Source organism: Tenrec ecaudatus, chromosome 6 (assembly GCF_050624435.1).
Source record: "Tenrec ecaudatus isolate mTenEca1 chromosome 6, mTenEca1.hap1, whole genome shotgun sequence".
NCBI classification, from domain to species: Eukaryota; Metazoa; Chordata; class Mammalia; order Afrosoricida; family Tenrecidae; genus Tenrec; species Tenrec ecaudatus.
The window spans coordinates 27,900,916-27,919,780 of record NC_134535.1 but is presented as its reverse complement, the minus strand read 5'-3'; the positions used below and the strand labels follow the sequence as shown (position 1 = coordinate 27,919,780).

General features: G+C 41.0%; 1 protein-coding gene across 2 annotated transcripts in view; it reads left to right on the top strand.

Moving 5' to 3' along the window:
* APAF1 (apoptotic peptidase activating factor 1) overlaps positions 1–18,865 on the top strand; it is an 85,898-nt gene that overhangs the window by 45,339 nt on the left and 21,694 nt on the right. For both annotated transcript variants that reach the window (XM_075551130.1, XM_075551131.1), the window contains 6 exons: positions 1,377–1,538; positions 4,748–4,876; positions 9,479–9,604; positions 12,129–12,248; positions 15,353–15,469; positions 18,092–18,217. In XM_075551130.1, coding sequence (XP_075407245.1) covers positions 1,377–1,538; positions 4,748–4,876; positions 9,479–9,604; positions 12,129–12,248; positions 15,353–15,469; positions 18,092–18,217 — 780 coding nt within the window. The remainder of the gene's footprint in view (positions 1–1,376; positions 1,539–4,747; positions 4,877–9,478; positions 9,605–12,128; positions 12,249–15,352; positions 15,470–18,091; positions 18,218–18,865) is intronic.

Below are 18,865 nucleotides of genomic sequence, written 5' to 3'. Positions count from 1 at the left end.
AGCTCCCATATGCACCAGTGTACAACCTCTGCCCCACCCAGTCCTGCAAGGTAGAATGTGGATCATGGTAGTTGCGGGGAGGAAGCATCCAGGATCTGGGGGAAAGCTGTGTTCTTCATCGGTACTAAATCACACCCTGACTGACCCATCTCCTCTCCTAAACTCCTCTATGAGGGGATCTCCAGTGGCCGACAAATGGGCCTTGGGTCTCTACTCTGCACTTCCCCCTTCATTCACTATGATATATATATATATATATTTTTTTTTTTGCATGATGCCTTATACCTGGTCCCTTTGGCACCTTGTGGTCGCATAGGCTGGTGTGCTTCCTCTATGTGGGCTTTATTGCTTCTAAGCTAGATGGCTGCTTGTTCACCTTCAAGCCTTTAAGACCCCAGACACTGTCTCTTTCGATAGCTGGGCACCATCAGCTTTCTTCGCCACATTTGCTTATGCACCCATTTGTCTTCGGCGATCGTATCATGGAGGTGTGCAGCCAATGATATGAGTTTTTGTTCTTTGATGCCTGATAACTGATCCCTTCGGGACCACTCAATCACACAGGCTGGTGTGTTCTTCCATGTGGGCTTTGTTGCTTCTGAGCTAGATGGCCGCTTGTTTATCTTCAAGCCTTTAAGACCCCAGACACTATCTTTTTTGATAGCCGGGCACCATCAGCTTTCTTCACCACATTTACTTGTTCACCCGCTTTGGCTTCAGCAGTTATGTCGGGAGGGTGAGCATTGTAGAGTGCCAACTTAATAAAAGAAAATATTCATGCATTCAGTGAGTGCTTGAGTCGAGGCCCAAGGTCCTTCCACCACCTTAATACTAAACCTATAAATATAGACACATAGATCTATTTCCCCATCCTCCTATATATATTTGCATGTACATGTCTTTGTCTAGACCTCCATAAATGTTCTTGCCTCCTTTCAACAAGATCTTTGCCTTCTGTCTCCAGGGATGTCTGTCTGGATGGTCTGTTAGAGAACCTGGTGTCCATGCAAACTTCATGGCAGGCACAGCAGAGGGCAGCAGTGGCAAGTTGTGAGGGGCTCCATCATCTCATTCCTTTCTCCCCACAGCTTGTCCTCACTGGTGCCCCTAAGCTCTACCCTCCTCCACTCCCTGCTAGGCTCCTTCACATTTTATTTGATTTTGTATTCTGCATTTTCAACAGTGCGTCTGCATTTTTTCTTTTCTGCAAGGGGATGAATGAAACTGGAGTTCTTAATTAGTCATAAAAATTCATAAATAGGTGAAAAGAACTTATTAGGTGACGTGAATAATTTTATGTGACGTGTAACTTCGGTTGAATTCTAGAATTCTGTGCTTTCAGATTGAAAAGACTAATTTTTTGTTTTCATTTGCAGCTCTGGGATGTGCGATCAGCCAATGAAAAGAAAAGCATTAATGTGAAGCTCTTTCTGCTGAGTTCTGAGGAGCCTCAAGAGGACGTGGAAGTGATAGTGAAATGTTGTTCTTGGTCCGCTGATGGTGCCCGGATAATGGTGGCTGCAAAGTACAAAATCTTTGTAAGTGCTGCTTTTTAAAAAGACAAATGTAGCATCAATTAGTGAAAATGAAAACCTGTGCTGATAGGAGCAATTTATACTGATTATTGATATGTAGGGTCTGGATGTATGGTTTGGGGCAGGCTCTCAAACACCTCAAAATGCTTTAGAAATAAGCCCTAAGCGATATTGAGTTTGGAGAAACGGTCTTTCTTAGTCACACAGGCTTGGGAAATGAACTAACAAGTTTAAGGTCCCAGGAAGTTCTGTGTTACAGAAATACTTTGCAGTGTTGGAAGGCAGTGTTTTTCAGATATGTTTGAGTGTGATACTCTTCACCACTCTTGTTTGTTTGTTTTCTTACAATGGAACACATTGTCTTACGTGATTTTCAAAGCGCTTTCTGTACTTTAAATGTTTGTGATTTGGCAATTCTGATAGCGTGAATGACTAAGCAAGATTGTGAGATTTTCATGAAGTCAAAGAGGAATTTGTGCAAAAAAGGAAATGACAAGGAAATGCCTTGTTGTTTCCCATGTAATAATATCGTCAGACCGCAAGGGATCAAAGGAGGCCTCTCCCTGTGTTATCCAAAAGCAGAGCAGTTGGTTTGAGAAATTCTGGGTTTATTCCTGCAAGCACTTGCAGAAGGAGAGCAGCCAGGTGTCTCTTCTGAGTTGTTTCAGGTTCAGGCCTGACCTCGCAAGGAACAGTTTTGTCTTGCTTTTTAAAAACAATGATTGCAGGAGGGTTTAGCAGGGTTTTACTCTGTCACAGCACGCAATTGATAGTCTTTAGACGGCAGATTTTGCAGTGATCATTAGGAAATTATACTTTTAAAAGGACAAACCAATCTGTCTTGGAAGAGCACTCCTTGGAAGCAAGTATGGCAAGACTTCATTTTACGTACTTTGGGCATGTTGTCAGGAGAGACCCAGTTCCTGGAGAAGGACATCATGTTTGGTTCAGGGGAGGGGCAGTGAAAAGGAGGAAGGCTCTCAAGGTATTTGATTGACACTGGACACCTGTGAGGATGGCGCAGTACCGCGCGGTGTTCACTCTGTTGTGCAGAGGGTCCCTTGGGTTGGAGCTGACTTGATGGCACCTGACAACCACAACAGCGTTTCTCCAAGAGCCGTTAGAATCCCATCCCGTGGAGCTTTGTGCATATTCACTTCTCTAAACCGGGCTGATGCTTTGTGCCTGGCCACTTAATGACCTTGTTAGTCTGCTCGAGTTGGAATATCCCTGATGGATAAGCTTTAAAGTGATTTTTACTATAAGGGAGGGAGCTGCTACATTTTTTGGGGGGGAAAGGGGGTTGTTACATTTTGGATTTTTAACAAACTAAATCATTTATTTCTAGTATTGATTAACAGCAGACTAACTCTTCTACTTCCTATATCAGTAGTGGCTACCTTTGTGTGGTGTCCAGAGCGCTGTCATGTATATTTTCTTTCGATAACAGTATCTAAGGGACACAGCAGAGTGCAAGAGCCCAACATAGGATATTAATGAGGAAACTGAGCTCCAGAGCAGCCAAATAACTTCTCCAAATGGCTCAGTGCTGTTCTGTGTTGATAGCAATTTTGAAAGACTTGAATAAGGGACATTACTATTTTAAAGAACATGAAAACTTACTGAGACTGTATATATATGACATTGCTCATCAAGTTCTAGTAGCTCTGACCCTTGAGTCTTGATTGCTTATAGGTTTCTATCTCTTTAGCAGGAAATTACAAGGAAAGAATGCCTTTTCCTCTTAATGTTGTTAAAGCCTGTAAGAAGAGAAAAGGACCACTGCACTTGCTTCTCCGAAGAATTTATATGAGCTATTTATTCTACTGAGAGAGAAAAATAAATTTGTATTCGCTGAAGTGGCTTCCAGTTTTAGAAGTCTCGACCAGCTCCTTATTTTAGCACGCTTAAACACCTACTCTGGGATCACTCTTAACCTTCATGCTGAAGCGAACTCATTACACTTGGAGCTCTCCAGTATCCCTCTCTTCTTTCCTACCCTTTGGTGCTGCTCGCCGAGCCTCCTTGTTACTTAGGTCTTTTTTATTGCCCCCTAAAGAATTGAGACACCTCCCCATTCAGCATTTGCCAAATTTTCTCTCTCACACTTAGTCTAATTTCTAAGAATGACATTTTCATTCTGCTTTCCTGTCCTTTGTAGTTTCCCCCAACAGTCCCCCCTGTGCTGCTTACCATCTGTGCATGCTACAAGCCTGTGTTCACTCTGGAAGCTTAGTTTTCCTTCCTGAGGAGTGCATTCCTGAGGAAGACACCTTTGACTTTAAGTCGATAGACTGTAGAATGGTAAAAATATTCTTAGACATTTGGGGAAAATCGCAAAAGAATATATTCAGCATTTTAAAATTGCTTGGAAATTGAAATAAGAGGCTTGCATTATTCAAAAATAGCTTTTTAAAAAAAATTTCAAAGATGGGAAAATGATTGTAATGGAGTGCTTTGGTAGCTCTGAAGAGAAATGGAAATGATTGAGCTGATTTTATTTTAGCAAGCCTATGCTGTGTATTTTTATCATCTTAATTTATGAGTATGTATATTATATTTTGAATAAACAAACACAAGGGAGAACTTGCTCTGTATATTAATTTGGCTAGTACATTAATTTATTCACAAAAGTTTTATTTCTCTCTTGGCCATCTTGAGGGAATCATCTATGGTGAATTTAATTTTATAAAAAATGTAGTTCAACCATCACAAGGTTGGATGTATAGCCCACCCCCCAGGGGGACAAATAACGGAAATTTGGGTGAAGGGAGACAATGGACAGTGTAAGACACAAAATAACAACAATAATATATAATTGATGAAGGATTCACTAGGGTGGAGGGTGGGAGAGGCAGGGGGATAAAAGAGAAGCTGATACCAAGGACTCAAGTAGAAAGAAAATGTTTTGGAAATGTTGATGGCAACATATGTACAAGTGTGCTTGATACAATTGAATGATGGATTGTCATAAGATTTGTAAGTGCCCCCAATAAAATGATTTAAAAAATGTGGTTCAAGATTAGCTTTGCTTTACAAGTGTATGGACATAGATCATGTCTTATTTATGACTATCAGTTATTATACTGGTTATCAATACTTGTTCAAATCTTATATTTTCCTTTGAAGTGGAAGATTATTTAAAAAATAAATCTAGAATTTGTTTGGGTATTTTTTATGCTTTAGAATATCTCCATATTTTATGTTGGCAGCTTTTTGACATTGATACCAATGACCTGTTGGCAGAAATCCACACAGGACATCATAGTACCATCCAGTATTGTGACTTCTCTCCTCATAATCAGTTGGCAGTGGTTGCTTTGTCCCAGTACTGTGTGGAGGTGAGTAATAAAATTTACTCTGTGATAACTCTGTTTTCTGAGGCAAAAGGATGGCAAAGAATGGACTGCTTATGTTATTAACTGCTGAGGATTCTCCTTTGAGAAATTATTGAATATTTTCTTCATAGCCTAAATAATTTTATTAAACTATATATCCAACTTCATTACTTAAAAAGTGATTGGAAGACTTGGCAGTAGGATAGGGAATGGCTGTAGGACAAAGTAGAACTCCCTGTGGTTTCTGAGGCCGTAAATATTTACTAGAGCAGAGTGCCCCATCTTTCTCCTGTGGAGTGCTGGGGGTTCAAACTACTGGCCCGTGGTTAGCAGCACACTGTACCACCAAAAAGCCAAAGCCACGCTCACTGCCGAGTTGGTTCCGACTCACAGTAACCTTATAGGACAGGGTAGAACTGCGCCTATGGGTTTTCGAGACTGTGAATCTTTATGGGAGTAGAAAGCGGAGCAGCTGTTAGATTTGAACTGCTGACCTTGAGGTTAGCAGTCCAAGTCATAACCCCGTGCACCATCAGGGGTCCTTGATACTGAGTTATATAGCCAACTTTATGAGGTTCATAGTGATTGGAAAACTTGATAGTGTAACAGGGAATGTGAGTAGCATTCACCAAACACTTAGAGAATGTCTTGCATGTGCTGAGGTCTAGGGAAACAACAGAGTGACTGTTGGTTTCTTAGGCAGAAGCATGACGTCGATTAAGTAGCGAAGGCATAGTCTTCTGGCAAAGAAATGATGAGTGATTAATTGAGTTCAAATGTCTTAGATCATTGAGAAGGATAAAGTGGAAATGATATTTAGATAGGGTTTTCATTGGCAAGCACTCATGATCAAAATGCTTAGAAATTACTTGTTTGTACTCACCAGATAGATTTTACATTCACAGTCTTCTGACTTGTCTTGGAAGCATTGTACCCAGTGAATCACTATGCTAATTTGTTTAAAAAACAATGAATTTCCTGTCTTTTCTTCTTTAAAGATGAATAGTTTTCCCAAGATTTGTTACACCTCATTTCTTGAGTGAGTCTCACCATCAGATAATTTGAAGCCCCTTGAGATATGATAGCCCTCAGAAGATGGGTCTTTAAGTGGAAAATGGGAGATTTACTTGCTTTACAAGTCCCGTCACCCCCTCCCCCAAGGGAACCTTGAGCACTGCAAGTCTTTCTTCAATATTCTTGCTTCAGGCATTTTTCGTGGTATTGCCAACCTTCTCCCTTACTGCAAAGGTGAAGTGGGGAGCTGCTGAGCTGTGACTCCTCAGCAGAGGGACAGATAAAACGAGAATGAGGGATGTGCTCTGTTGCCCTCTGATTCTAAGTGCAACACACGCCGTAAGACTCAAGGACTTCCCCTTGGAAGCTGAGCTAGTAAGGGTAAAAAGGCTCCACTGCCATTTAAGACAGTTGGAACAATGGCTTGGAAGATTCAGATCTGCGTGGAGATCTTGAAACATTACCTGTAAATCCTTCATGTAGGTGCTATGGGGGTTGTCCTCTCCAAGGGGGGAATAATTCCCTCTTTACACTGATGTCAACCTTTTCTTTCAGTTCTACAATTTTTAGCCTCTTCAAAATGAAATGTTACCAAAATCCGGTTGCTCTTGAGTCGATTCCAACTCATGGCAACCTCAGACTATCAAGTGGAATTGTGCTCTGTACGATTTTCAGTGGCTGATGTTTCTAAAGTACCTCACCTCTCTCCCAAGGTGCCTCTGAGTAGATTTGAGTTACCAACCTTTCTTTTCTTTTTTTATTCTCTATTTTATTTATTAAATACTTTCATTGGGGGCTCTTACATCTCTTATCACAATCCATACTTTCATCCAGCGTGTCCCAGCACATTTGCACATATGCTGCCATCATCATTTTCAAAGCACTCTCTTCTCACTTGAGCCTCTGATATCAGGTCCCCATTTCTTCCCCCTCCCCCTCCCCCACCCACCCTCCCTCACGAACCCTAGAAAAGTTACAGATTATTTTCATATCTTACATCATCCTCTGTCGCCCCTCACCCACTTTTCTGTTGTTCATCTCCCTGAGAGGGTTATAGATTGATCCTTGTGATCGATTCCCCCCACCCTTCCTTAATTCTCCTGCTTTCTCTACTCTTATTGTTGGCCCTGGGGGGCATAATCTATCCTGGATTCCCTGTGTTGCAGGCTCTTACCTGTAGCAGTGTGCATGTTCTGGTTTAATCTGATTTGTAAGGTAGAATTGAGGTAGGTCATGATAGTTGGGGGAAGGAAGCACCAAAGAACTAGAGGTAAGTTGTCTGTTTCATTGGTGCTTTACTTAGCACTGAGTTAACCAAGCTTTATGATAGTAGTGCCCAGCTATTTAGTCCACTCAAAAAAAAACCCCAAAACAAAAAACCAACCAAACTCAGTGCCTTGCTTTTAGCAGCCCAAGCATGGCCCTTTATGTCACCACAGCTCGTTATACACCACATGGAGACTCCCAGACCTCTCACTGTTGAGCATTCCCAGCTCAAGGGAAGTCCATGTGCATCAGAATGGCTCCATAGAAGAAGAGAGGTAGCTAGCCCCATCTTTGTAAGCACTTCTGAGTGGTCTTGAACCTCCAGCCTTTCTGATAGCAGCTGAGTGTGTTAACTGCCATCACCATGTAGAGACTGTTTCGGAGGCTCTGACTGACAAAGAGATTTGTGAGGGAGTTAAGAATAAGGAGGAAAAGAGGGAAAGATTTTCAAGTTGTGTAATCTTTTCAGTTCTGGCTTTTAGCTCTGTATGCCCCAGTTTGGACTCTAGCGATAAAGCAGATGAAATGTTATGTGATTCTTGTGTAACCATAGAACTCATTGATTGAAAATCATCGGGCATGTGAAAAAGTACTTGTTTTGTTCAGCTCGTTCTGAATTCACAAAGTAGACCTGTAATTCATAGTGTCATGAGAGGAACGTGGGCACATGTGCTACTTCATTAGGTCAGAATAAATGTGAATAATTTGCAGGACAAATACAGCCTGGCTGGTGGCAGACTTTGACAATTTATAATAAGCATGAATAATAGATGTGTACATCCTACAATCAGTGGCTTCATTTATCATAGGGATTTTCAATCACTTGAGGTAAAGATTAGATGATAGTGAAAACTAGTCTGAATATAGAAACTGTAATGTTTACCCTTTTATTTTTTTAGCTTGATCTTTTATGAGAGTCAAAACATTTACATGATTCTAGAGTTATGGTTATAATAAGCTTTATGAAGGAGCTTCCAAAAGATAGTGAAAACAGTGAATTAAAAGATAATGGAATTTCTCCATGAATTTTTTGAAGTCCTTTGTATTTAGAGTAGTCTCACTTTTATCCCTATCCCCTGCCCTTGAACTCTTTTGGCTTCCTAGCTCATACGTTTAATCTTCCAGTCTTTACTTTTGCATGTATAAGCCGATACATATTTAGATACAGATAGGGATATATAGATCTATAGCTGTAACCATCAATATAATCACCCATTTGTATATCCGTCTCATATCAAAGGTCTTCTCTAACATCCAGCCAGTGCTGACTCATAGAGAACATAGAGCACAGAGTAGAATTGCCTCTGTGGAGTTCCACATCTGTAAATCTTCATGAGAACAAAAAGCTTCCTCTTTCTCCTGTGGAGTGGCTGGTTATTTCAGACTGCTGACCTTGTGGCTAGCAGCGCCGTGCACAGCCCACTGTACCACCAAGACTCCTTCTATATACGTCCTCTCATGCACTTTCTTTTCCCTGTTAATACATTGATGTATAAAGATTGTTCACACTTTCCCTTTTTTTTTAAAGAACAGATATTTATTTTCTTACACTTCAAGGGGCTTGGAATCCAAATTACGTGTCAATTCTATAGGTTTTGAGAAAGAACTGTTCCTTCCAGCTCCTCGTGGCTACTGTAAGTCATTTGCTGCTTGGAGGTTGTGTTAGGTTGTGTTCCCTAGAGCAGCAAAGCCAATGACACATCTATGAGTTTCCTCACTCCTTTTTATGGCTGCATAGTACTTCATGATGTTACCATAGAGTCGCAATCACTGTAGCGTTTATAAGGCAGTTCATTCCATGGTCATTTGGATTTTTTGTTATGATTGTTAAAAATGATACAATAAATAATCTTCTGTATTTTTGCTAGTGTCTTTTTTGGAGCTAGAGTCCTAGCAATGGAACAGGTGTACCCTGTTTTACTACACTTGGCAGTTACTGCCTTATTTGCTGATAGAAGGTTTGTGGTCACTCTGCACTGAGCAGGTCTACTGGGGCCACTTCTCAACAGCATGTGCTCGCTTTGTCTCTGCGCCACATTTTGGTAACTTTCAAAACACTTCAAACTTTTTTTATGGTGCTATTATTGTACACTTCATAGACTGTAGTAATAGTGTAAAAATAACTTAGTGCACTAGAAAACAAAAAAAATTATGTGACATGCTTTATTGCTGTATTCTTTGTACAATTTCAGTGGTCTGGAACTGAACATGCAATATTACCGAGGTATGCATGTATTGCTACATCATTCTTGTTATTTTTATTATTCTTGCTAGATTCAAAATGCATGTGAATGTGATTTCTCATGTGCTGTGTTTATTCTGTAGTTGTGGAACATAGACTCGAGATTAAAAGTAGCTGACTGCAGAGGACATTTAAGTTGGGTTCATTCTGTGATGTTTTCTCCTGATGGATCTTCGTTTTTGACATCTTCTGATGACCAGACAATCAGGGTGAGAAATGCCAAGGTTTCCATTTTTGCCATTTTCTAATAGTGTGTTAAATCTCCGACAAACTAAAAATAAATGTGCATCTGGAAAAGTATTATGATATGGCATGTGAGGATTACATTTGTTCAGCACGTGCCTTGAATCTCACCATAAGCCCACTGCTGGAGAGGACCGATGATTAAGAGGCATCCCGGTTAATTTAAAGATGTTCTATTTGACACTGCTGGGTAAATTTTTACTGTTTCTTCTACTGTATATTCTCATGTCCGGTTACTTGCCAGTTCACATAGATTCTGTCTTTGTCTTACGTGTCTTTTATCCTTCCCTTGCTGCCCACGTTCAGGACTCATGAATCCCTGCTGCCTTTGTTGTTGTGTTTGTCTCTGCCCTGAGATTTTTCCTTTGTAAGATTCTTTCTTCAGATGCAGCACAATTGTGCTGTTTTTGCTCAGAAACAGAAAATGGCTTTCCATTACTTACAAAAGGAAATATATGAGGGGGTGCCCCCCAAAGACCAATACTCATTTGTTTTTTTGATGTGAGGGGGATAGTGCATTTGGAATTCATTCCACCAGGTCAGACTCTTAATCAAGCTGTCTGTTTAGAGGTTTTGAAAAGATTGTGTAATAGTGTGTGACAAAAAAGGCCTGATTTAAATGTTTTGAGAATGATGAGGGCAACAAATGTACAAATGTGCTTGACACATGGATGTATGTATGGATTGTTATAAGAGTTATACAAGCCCCCAATAAAATGATTTTTAAAAAAAGGCCCGATTTGTGGCAGACAGGGGACTGGTTTTGCCACCATGACAATGCACCTGTTCACACAGTCATCTCAGTGCACCAGTTTTTGGCAAAAACAGCATGCCTCTCTTGCCCCACACACCGTACTCACCTGACTTTGCTCCATGTGACTTCTTTTTTGTTTCTGTGAATGAAGAGGGACATGAAAAGACAGCAGTTTGATGACATACCAAAGGTGAAGAAAAAAAACGAGGGAGGTGCTGTCAGCCATTCAGACAGATGAGTTTGAAACATGTTCCCAATAGTGGAATCACAGACTCGACAAACGTATTGCGTGTAACGGAGAGTGCTTTGGAAGTGATATGGTTGTTTTGCAGCCCCTCGCCTCAGCCCGCAGCCAAGTCTTCCTCAATAGTCCTCAGGCTCTCACTCACGTGGTTCCTCGGCTTCTGCCTGGTTGGGGGCCATGCCACTTGCCTCCTTCTCTGCCTCACAGTCTCAGTGCGACCACCTGCCCTGTCTCATGGGCTCCTTGCCCTGGCCTCCGGTCTTGTTACGACATGACCCCTGCCACACGAAACAGGAATTTCAAACATGCTCCTCTGGTGGTTCATCTTGGGAATTCTTCTCTGCTCCTGCTCTGAGATGGCTCACTCCTACACGAGACTGGCAACCCAAACTGACCATTAGTGTTACACATACTCAGTTCGCGTAATCCCACCGAATCATTTGGTGGGACTCATGGAAACATGGATAGAAGAGCCATAGTATGAAATTTCACTTAACCACATCAGACCTCTGTCGCAGTCTCCTTTCCAGATTCCTACTAATAGGCAATCTATACTAGACTGCACACATTCTCCCAAACACCCTATAGTTCATTTCTGTTCTTTTGCTTATGTGGCTTCTTATGTTCTGAATACTTTCCTTATATCTCTCCTTGTTGAAATTCTAACGATCCTACAAAGTCCAGCAGTCCTTCTGTGAAGCCTCTCCTAATAGCCATTTTGGGTAATGTCTCAGTTGCTCTCTTTTAATGCCATATAACTCTTATTTTGTTAAATTGCTTATAAAATTCTGCCTTGAATTTAATAGCCTGTTGATTTAATCCTTGGCTCCACTGCTCTACAGCTCATCTGACTTGTTCACATTGAAATCTTAGATTGTAAACGAATTGAAGGCAGGAACCCAGGCTGGCCCCTGTGGCATCAAATAGAGTGTCTCATACACATTTTAGCTAAAATAGGTTTGGTACTCATTGTGTGGCAGCCATTGGTGTAAATTGTTATTGGTGTGTTAATATACTAATTATTACAATCCTTTTTAGAGCTGAGGACATAGGCACAGAAAGACTAGGTCAGTGCTGCGTACTATTCCATTCTCAGTGAGCTTGTGTCAGAAACAGCACACTGCTGCCTTCCTCAAGAAAGCACACGAACATGTAGAGTGTGTGGGTGATTACATTTTGGCAGAGGCTCATACTGTTTGAGGAGCAGTAGCAGTGGTATGAGTAAGGCCCTCAAAGTCATAGCACTAGCTAGAACCAGCATTATAGCTACTGAGATGTTTGAATCCAGAAGCCACCCTCTTAATACGACTTCTTACTCGAGAATGTGCTAATATTTATTGACTTGAATTCTGATGTAAGAATTGAAATATTTCCAGCATTTTGATTGTGAAGCGTGCTTTGTGTATTGCTTTAAGACAAGATTTGTCTTTTCAGAGAAAATTATTTGGTGATGTATAATTACCTTATTTTCATTTCTTTATTTCTTAAACAGCTCTGGGAGACAAACAAAGTATGTAAGAACTCTGCTGTTGTGTTAAAGCAAGAAGTAGATGTTGTGTTTCAGGGGAGTGACGTGATGGTTCTTGCAGTTGACAATATAAAACGTCTACAGGTGAGTGTTTTTAGAAATAAGTTGGAAACATGATTTCTGTGAGCTCACAATTCATGGTTTTCTTATTTCGTTTTGGACTTGGGAACACACATAATTAATATTTTACTGGTGTACCTAGTGGGAATTAGTAATAAATATTTAGGGCTTGAGCTGTGTTTCAAGCCAGAATTAGATTAGATGATATGTCAGCTCCTTTTTCTCTGTTTGGTATCTTTGATCACATTCCCCGACTTGCCTAGAGCCTAGGAATACCATGAGGGCGAACTTGGCCGTGTCCACAGTAGTGGCTTAGACAGGTCAGATGGAATGTACAAAGGGGAGGAGCATACCATGGGTGGCCTTAGGATAATGTCATTGAGGACCAAAAATCACCTTAAGTGAAGAAGGTGTCTGATCCATTGAACCTGAATGGAGCGACTGGACCTCACATACTCCATAACACCTTTGCTTTCATTTATGTACTTACACATTTGCTCAATAAGTATTTATTGAATCTTTATTAAGTTCATTAAGAAGGAGAAGATTGTGTGGTAAAACTGAAAAAGGTTTTTCCTTTATGTATCTAAGCCACTTTACTCTAAATGTCCTACCTTCTACTCTAAAGAGGAACAAATAAGGGAAGGCCTTTCTTAACAGGCTGAAGAGAATGGGGCCTCAGATGCATCGCCTGAAGAGCAGTATCTGGCGGGTCTAAGCAGTAGTAGCTGAAGGGCAGTTGCCTAAGAAACTTGAGAGTGGAAGAGCAGGCTTGTAGCACTGTGCCGGTGGCCTGGTGAGAGTCTTTTCTGCGTGGAGGTCTGGTTCGGGTAGCTGTTAGTAAAGTGATAGAGAAGTCCTGGAAGTGCTGATAGTGTGGTAGGAGGAGAAAGCACATATACCTCATGGAGAGCTACATTTCAGGTATAAGGTCGCTGCTTTCACGTGGGCTGCCTGAACAGAACTGTTGACCCGTGGGCTGTTTGTTGTAGGAAGTGACGGTGGAGCTGAGTGACAGTGGCTTGTAGCTGAGACAGGTGGTAAGAGTAGCAGCCAGAGTAGAGAGCCAGAGTCAGTGAGGCTGTGAGGGCTGCTGATGCGTGTCCTCCTGCTCGGAGCTCTCAGAGATGGGAGGCTGGGGAGGGCAGCAACCCTGTGCAAGAGGAGGGCCAGGGATCCTGGGTGTTGTTTTCTCCAAATATAACTGTTGTTTCAGGATCTCATTCGTCTCATGCGCCCCACCCACACTTTTTTTCCTCATAAGCTTTTTAAGCGCATGAACACAACCTGTTGCCTTATTTCTCAGAGGAGTTTAGAAAAGCACCTTGTGTTTCTTGAGAAAGGTTCGAACACTACCTTAGGAAAGTTCTCATTTATTTATTTTACTTGGTTACTGACAGAGGGGGCAAGAATGAGAGCCACAGAGAGCTAGGGAGACAAGACATTGAAGCAAGGAGGCGGCGGCAAAGGAAGAACCTGTGCACAGTGACGGTCGGGGAGAGAGAGCAGGAAGGTGAGGCAGACCGGCAGGGAAAGGACAGAGGCTCACAGATGCGAAGAGTACAAAGCTTAGCTTGGTTTGTCACTTGTCACACGAGACACCCAGCTTCCCGTTAGAACTTTGTCACCAAGGAGTTCTGGGGCGTTGAGTACATTGCACCCCTTTTCTGAGCTTCACTTCGTGCTTGTTAAATCTAAGCTTCATTTTTTCTTCAGCAGTCTGCGAGCTGGTTACAAGGTTAAGGCAGACTCCAGATTCAGGAGAAAGATCTATAAGTAAATGATCTGTGGTGTGTGGGGACAGTTCTAGGGTGTGGTCAGAATCAAGCTGGAGACAACCTGAACATAACTCATTGGATATTTTACAAGTCTTACTATATATGCTGATTGGAAGGTCCAAGTGTCTTGTATTTCTGGAATGAGTTGGGAGGTGGCGTTGCATGTGACTTCCTGATGACTGGTATAGCAGACTAATTCTTCTACTTGGGACTTATATCCCACTGCAGTTTTGTGGGTGCCAAGTTTAGGATCCTCATGCATACCATCTTTTACTCATCTCCCATAGTCTACCTTTAACAGTCGTCCAAATTCTGAGACTTAGAAAAGAATTGCCTGCATATGAAAGGATAATTTTATGCTGTCATTTGTTGTGGAAGGGCTTAGAGGAGATTTAGATAAAATAGCTCCATTTATGTAGACAAATTATTTTTTTAGTCACAGTTTTACAAAATTATCTGGAAATCGACTTTTGGGAGAAACAAACAATTTGACTTCTAATAGTTCAGTCTTCACGTTGAATGTCTAATAGAACATGCTGGAAAGAATACTGTATAGAAGAAGCTGCTTGTGATTGGTTGGCCCTATAATTTTTATACTTAAAGGTGATTGCTTATTTCATGTTGAAATTACATCAAGAGTTTTAGTTTGGAACACTTAAGTTATCGAGATATCTGATCATTGATATAAGCTTCAGCAATATTTTCATGTCACGTTTGATTTGGATGCATCTTTTGTGAGTAGAATTTACACTCATTAGCATTGGTACAGATTATGAAACAGGGTAATCTTAGCCAAAGCATTATAAATTCAGCAATCTGAAGCTGTGGGCACTTTTCTAATATTCTGCACCTTTAAAGAGAAAGAACCTAATTTACATTGTTTTGGAAGGCCTAAAACCCATTTTAATTTGAACATATTTCCTAAAGAATGTCTGTCTCAGTCCTACTTCACCAGCCCCCGTGAGAAATTATCAGTGAGGAATTTTAACAGGTGATAGCTCTATTAAAACGGGCTTTGTGAAGAAATGCAGAGAAGGTGTGGGGCTGTCTGTGGGATTACAAATCAGACAGACGTGTCTCGGGGGGGGCGGGTGCACAGCAGCTGCTTTGGGAGCCTTTTAAAAGCCTGTCTTATTTTATGAAGACACATTTGAGCCGCAGAAAGTGCGATGAAATGAAAGCATGAAGTGCTAAATGTAGCAGCTGGACTAGGACAGGATTTCGTTGTTCCCCTGGGAGCTCTTGTTGGTTATTTTCTGTTTTATATTTTCAATTTAAACTTATCTTATAAAGACTGAAAACTATTCTCACAGCTAATAGCCAATTGTGTCTTTTTTTTTTCTTCACTAGCTCATTAATGGAAAAACAGGTCAGATTGACTACCTGACTGAAGCTCAAGTTAGTTGCTGTTGCTTAAGTCCACATCTTCAGTACGTTGCCTTTGGAGATGAGGATGGGGCCATTGAGGTATTAATGGCTAGTCTTCAAAGTCATTCTGTGCAATATAGACATTTCTCTGTAATTAATTAATTCTCTCTTGCCTTGTAGAATAACACACTAATATGGGTCATTGTTCTACTGTAAATCATCTTTTGGCCTGGTTGGTTTTGTGTTTTTCAGATTGCTCTTAATTTTATGTTCCTTATTCTCGTCTTATTTGTGTTCTTGTTCTAAATGTACCAAGGACCAAGAGAGCTTTAGCTAACTGTACAAAGAACCTTTTTTCCCCCTCTTTTTGGAAGCTTGGTTGTTTTGGGATACAAGTTGTTTCCATTTTGGTATTGGAGAGCTCTTTAAAACAGCAGTTCTCAACCTGTGGGTCGCGACCTCTTGGGAGGGGGAGTCAAAGGACCATTTCACAGGGGTCGCCCGATTCATAACAGTAGAAAAACTATAGTTATGAAGTAGCAACGAAAATAATGCTATGCTTGGTGGGGGGTCACCACCACATGAGGAACTGTATGAAAGGGTCGCAGCATTAGGGAGGCTGAGAACCCCTGCTGTAAAATGTTAAAGAGCAAATACGTCAGTTGGAGGACTGATGTGTGCTTTACCCAAGCCTTGTATTTTCACTAATATCATCTACATAGGAAAGCTGGACAGTGAATAAGAGCAGAGACGGATCGATGCCTTTGCATTATGGTGGGAAAAATAATATTGAAAGTCCCACGGGCTGTCAGAAGAACAAACAGATCTGTTTTGGAGAAGTACAGTCAGAATGCTCCTTAGAAGCTAGAATAGTAAAATTTGGTCTCATTTGGTCTCATGTATATGAGACCCGTTATTAAGAGAGACCAATCTCTAGAAAAAGAAATGATGTTTGGTAAAGTAGGGACTCGGTGAAAAAGTGAAAGACTCAGCAAGATGGATCGGCACAGTAGTCGCAATGATGGTCTAAAATGCCACAATGCTTGTGAGGTCAGTGCACAAGTACTGCTTAGTTCAGTTGTACGGAGGGTCACTTTGAAGACATCTAATGACAACACAAGGTTCATGGGGAATATTAGTGCAGGGTTGTTTTGTTGTTAAGGACCATCAAGCTCATAGCGACCATGCATAGTGAAATGAAACACTGCGCAGCCCTGCCCACCTCACAATTGTTCCTGTTCTCCAGCCCATTGTTGGCGCCACTGTGCCAATATCTCCTTGAGCGCCTTTCTTTCCTTCGTGTGTGCTTACCTTCTTACCGCCCTTGCTATTCCGTCTTTGGTATTGATAGTACACCTCTTCACCACCTGAAATCTTTCCAACTGAAAACAAAACCAAGATATAAAGTAGCAAAATAAGAATAACTTTGGATAAAACAAACGAGTCTTTATAAAAATTGTATAAAAGCACATTTTATTTTGAGATATTTAATAGTTTGTCAAAGAACATGGATTCCTTCTCTTTTTTTCACTGAGGATTTTGAAACTGTGAATTAAATTCATCAGTTGTAGCACATTTATTTCACTTTGAATTCGTTTTTAGGAGAAATGATGCAAATGTTCTCATGTCTCTATTGCCTCACAAAGAGAATTTTGTTACCCACAAAGGAAAGAAGGAAGTGATGTCAGTGCCATTGTGCATTTGCCAGGGCCATTGAAGCATGAACTCAGAGTGGAGCCTATGTTTTTTCTTCATTAATGTGAAACATTACTAGTAGTTAAAAAGGACATACTTCTAATAATATGTATATTTTGGATGTTTAAGCAAAGAATGAGTGTACATTCAGGCTAACCTCAGTTGCTCTCTTGCAGTCTCATCTTAGATTGTCATACAGTATTGCCCTGTTACCTCTTACTGGGTCCTTAGTTCCCTGGTTTTACTAAGATTACTCGCCGTGCACATAGAGACCTCTATACATCCTCCTTCCTTCCACCTTAAAATGTTGTGAGATTGTCTATCCTGCAAATTCCCAACCCCCTTTGCTTTTTACAGGCCTTTTTCAAACATGTAAGTTAGGTTTGAATTTCGGAAATCGATTTTCATGTCATCTGTCTTTTTCTCAGTCTTCCCATGAATACATCTTAATGTATTATGGGAAAAGAAGCCATGTTTCCTTTTTGATTTTAAAACATGAATTAATTAGAAAGCTCTTTGACCACGTTGTTATTTTTAGTGTTTTTGTTAGTATTTTCTTAATCTGCACTATGGCACGACCCCCAGCCTCTTCATGTCCTTTCTTCCTGTACCTAGCCCCCTTTCCCTTGTCATTCTGTGTTTTCCTGTGTGTCTGTGCTGTTTTATAAGGAGCTTGTCTTGTCTCATGCAGGATGCTTTTTCCTTCTGCTCTCCATCCATCTCCCGTGTCATTTTGTTGTTGGAGGCTGAGCGCAGACTGTCACTTGTTTGATGACTTGGGTAGTTGAGTACTCAGAAGGACCCCACTGGTTCCCACTGCCATCTGGGCATTGCAGTGAGTTGTTGTAGGGTGTACATGCACACGTGTGTCTTTTGGTGGGCTGTGTGTGTGTTTCTAAACCGAAAGCAACAAGAGATGGAAATGCTCTGTGCTTTCATTAGTTTACTGTCATTCTAGTTTATGGGGTGTAATGCCTATGTGGTGTACTTTTTCATATTATTTTTCTGCACCTTCCTACTTTAAAGATTTTAGAGCTCCCAAATGGCCAGATCTTCCAATCCAGGAGTGGACACAAGAAAGCTGTACGGCACGTTCAGTTCACAGCAGATGGGAAGACTCTCATTTCAAGCTCCGATGATTCCACAATTCAGGTAAGAAGGGGCCGGGACACTGACGCTGACTCGAGCATGGCACACTCGGGGAATGGCTCCAAGCTGGTGTGCTTCTTAGACATTGACTTCTTTAAAAATGGATTTCTCTGAGATCATTTGACTTCAGGCATCTATAGGCCTAATACCCATGGAGGTAAAGCAGACAGTTTGATTTAGAACCTGCTACTACATGGTGGTTTATTTTGAAAACAAAGGGTTCTATTGAACTTTCTTGCCTGTCACAGGATTTGGATTTGTATCATACAGGGTTTTTTTGTTTTTGTTGTTATAGTCATACAACATCTTATTTTGTTTATTGTGATAAAGATGGGTTAGAATAATTTTGTTTTTTCAAGAAAAAATGCTCATTACCATGATGAACCTTTGTGAATAAAGAGTACTTTATCTTACTGCAAGATTGTATATATTGAGGATTGAGCTTACTATACTTTTATTTTGTTGTGTTGTTGAGTCAGTTCTGATTCATAGTGACCCTGTGTACAACAGAACGGAACACCTGGTGGTGTAGTGGTTCTGAATTGGGGTGCTAACCACAAGGTCACCAGTTTGAAACCACCAGCTGCTCTGCTGGAAAAGGACAAGGCTTTTTCTTCCTGTGAAGAGTTAACCAAAACACCTGACTCATCA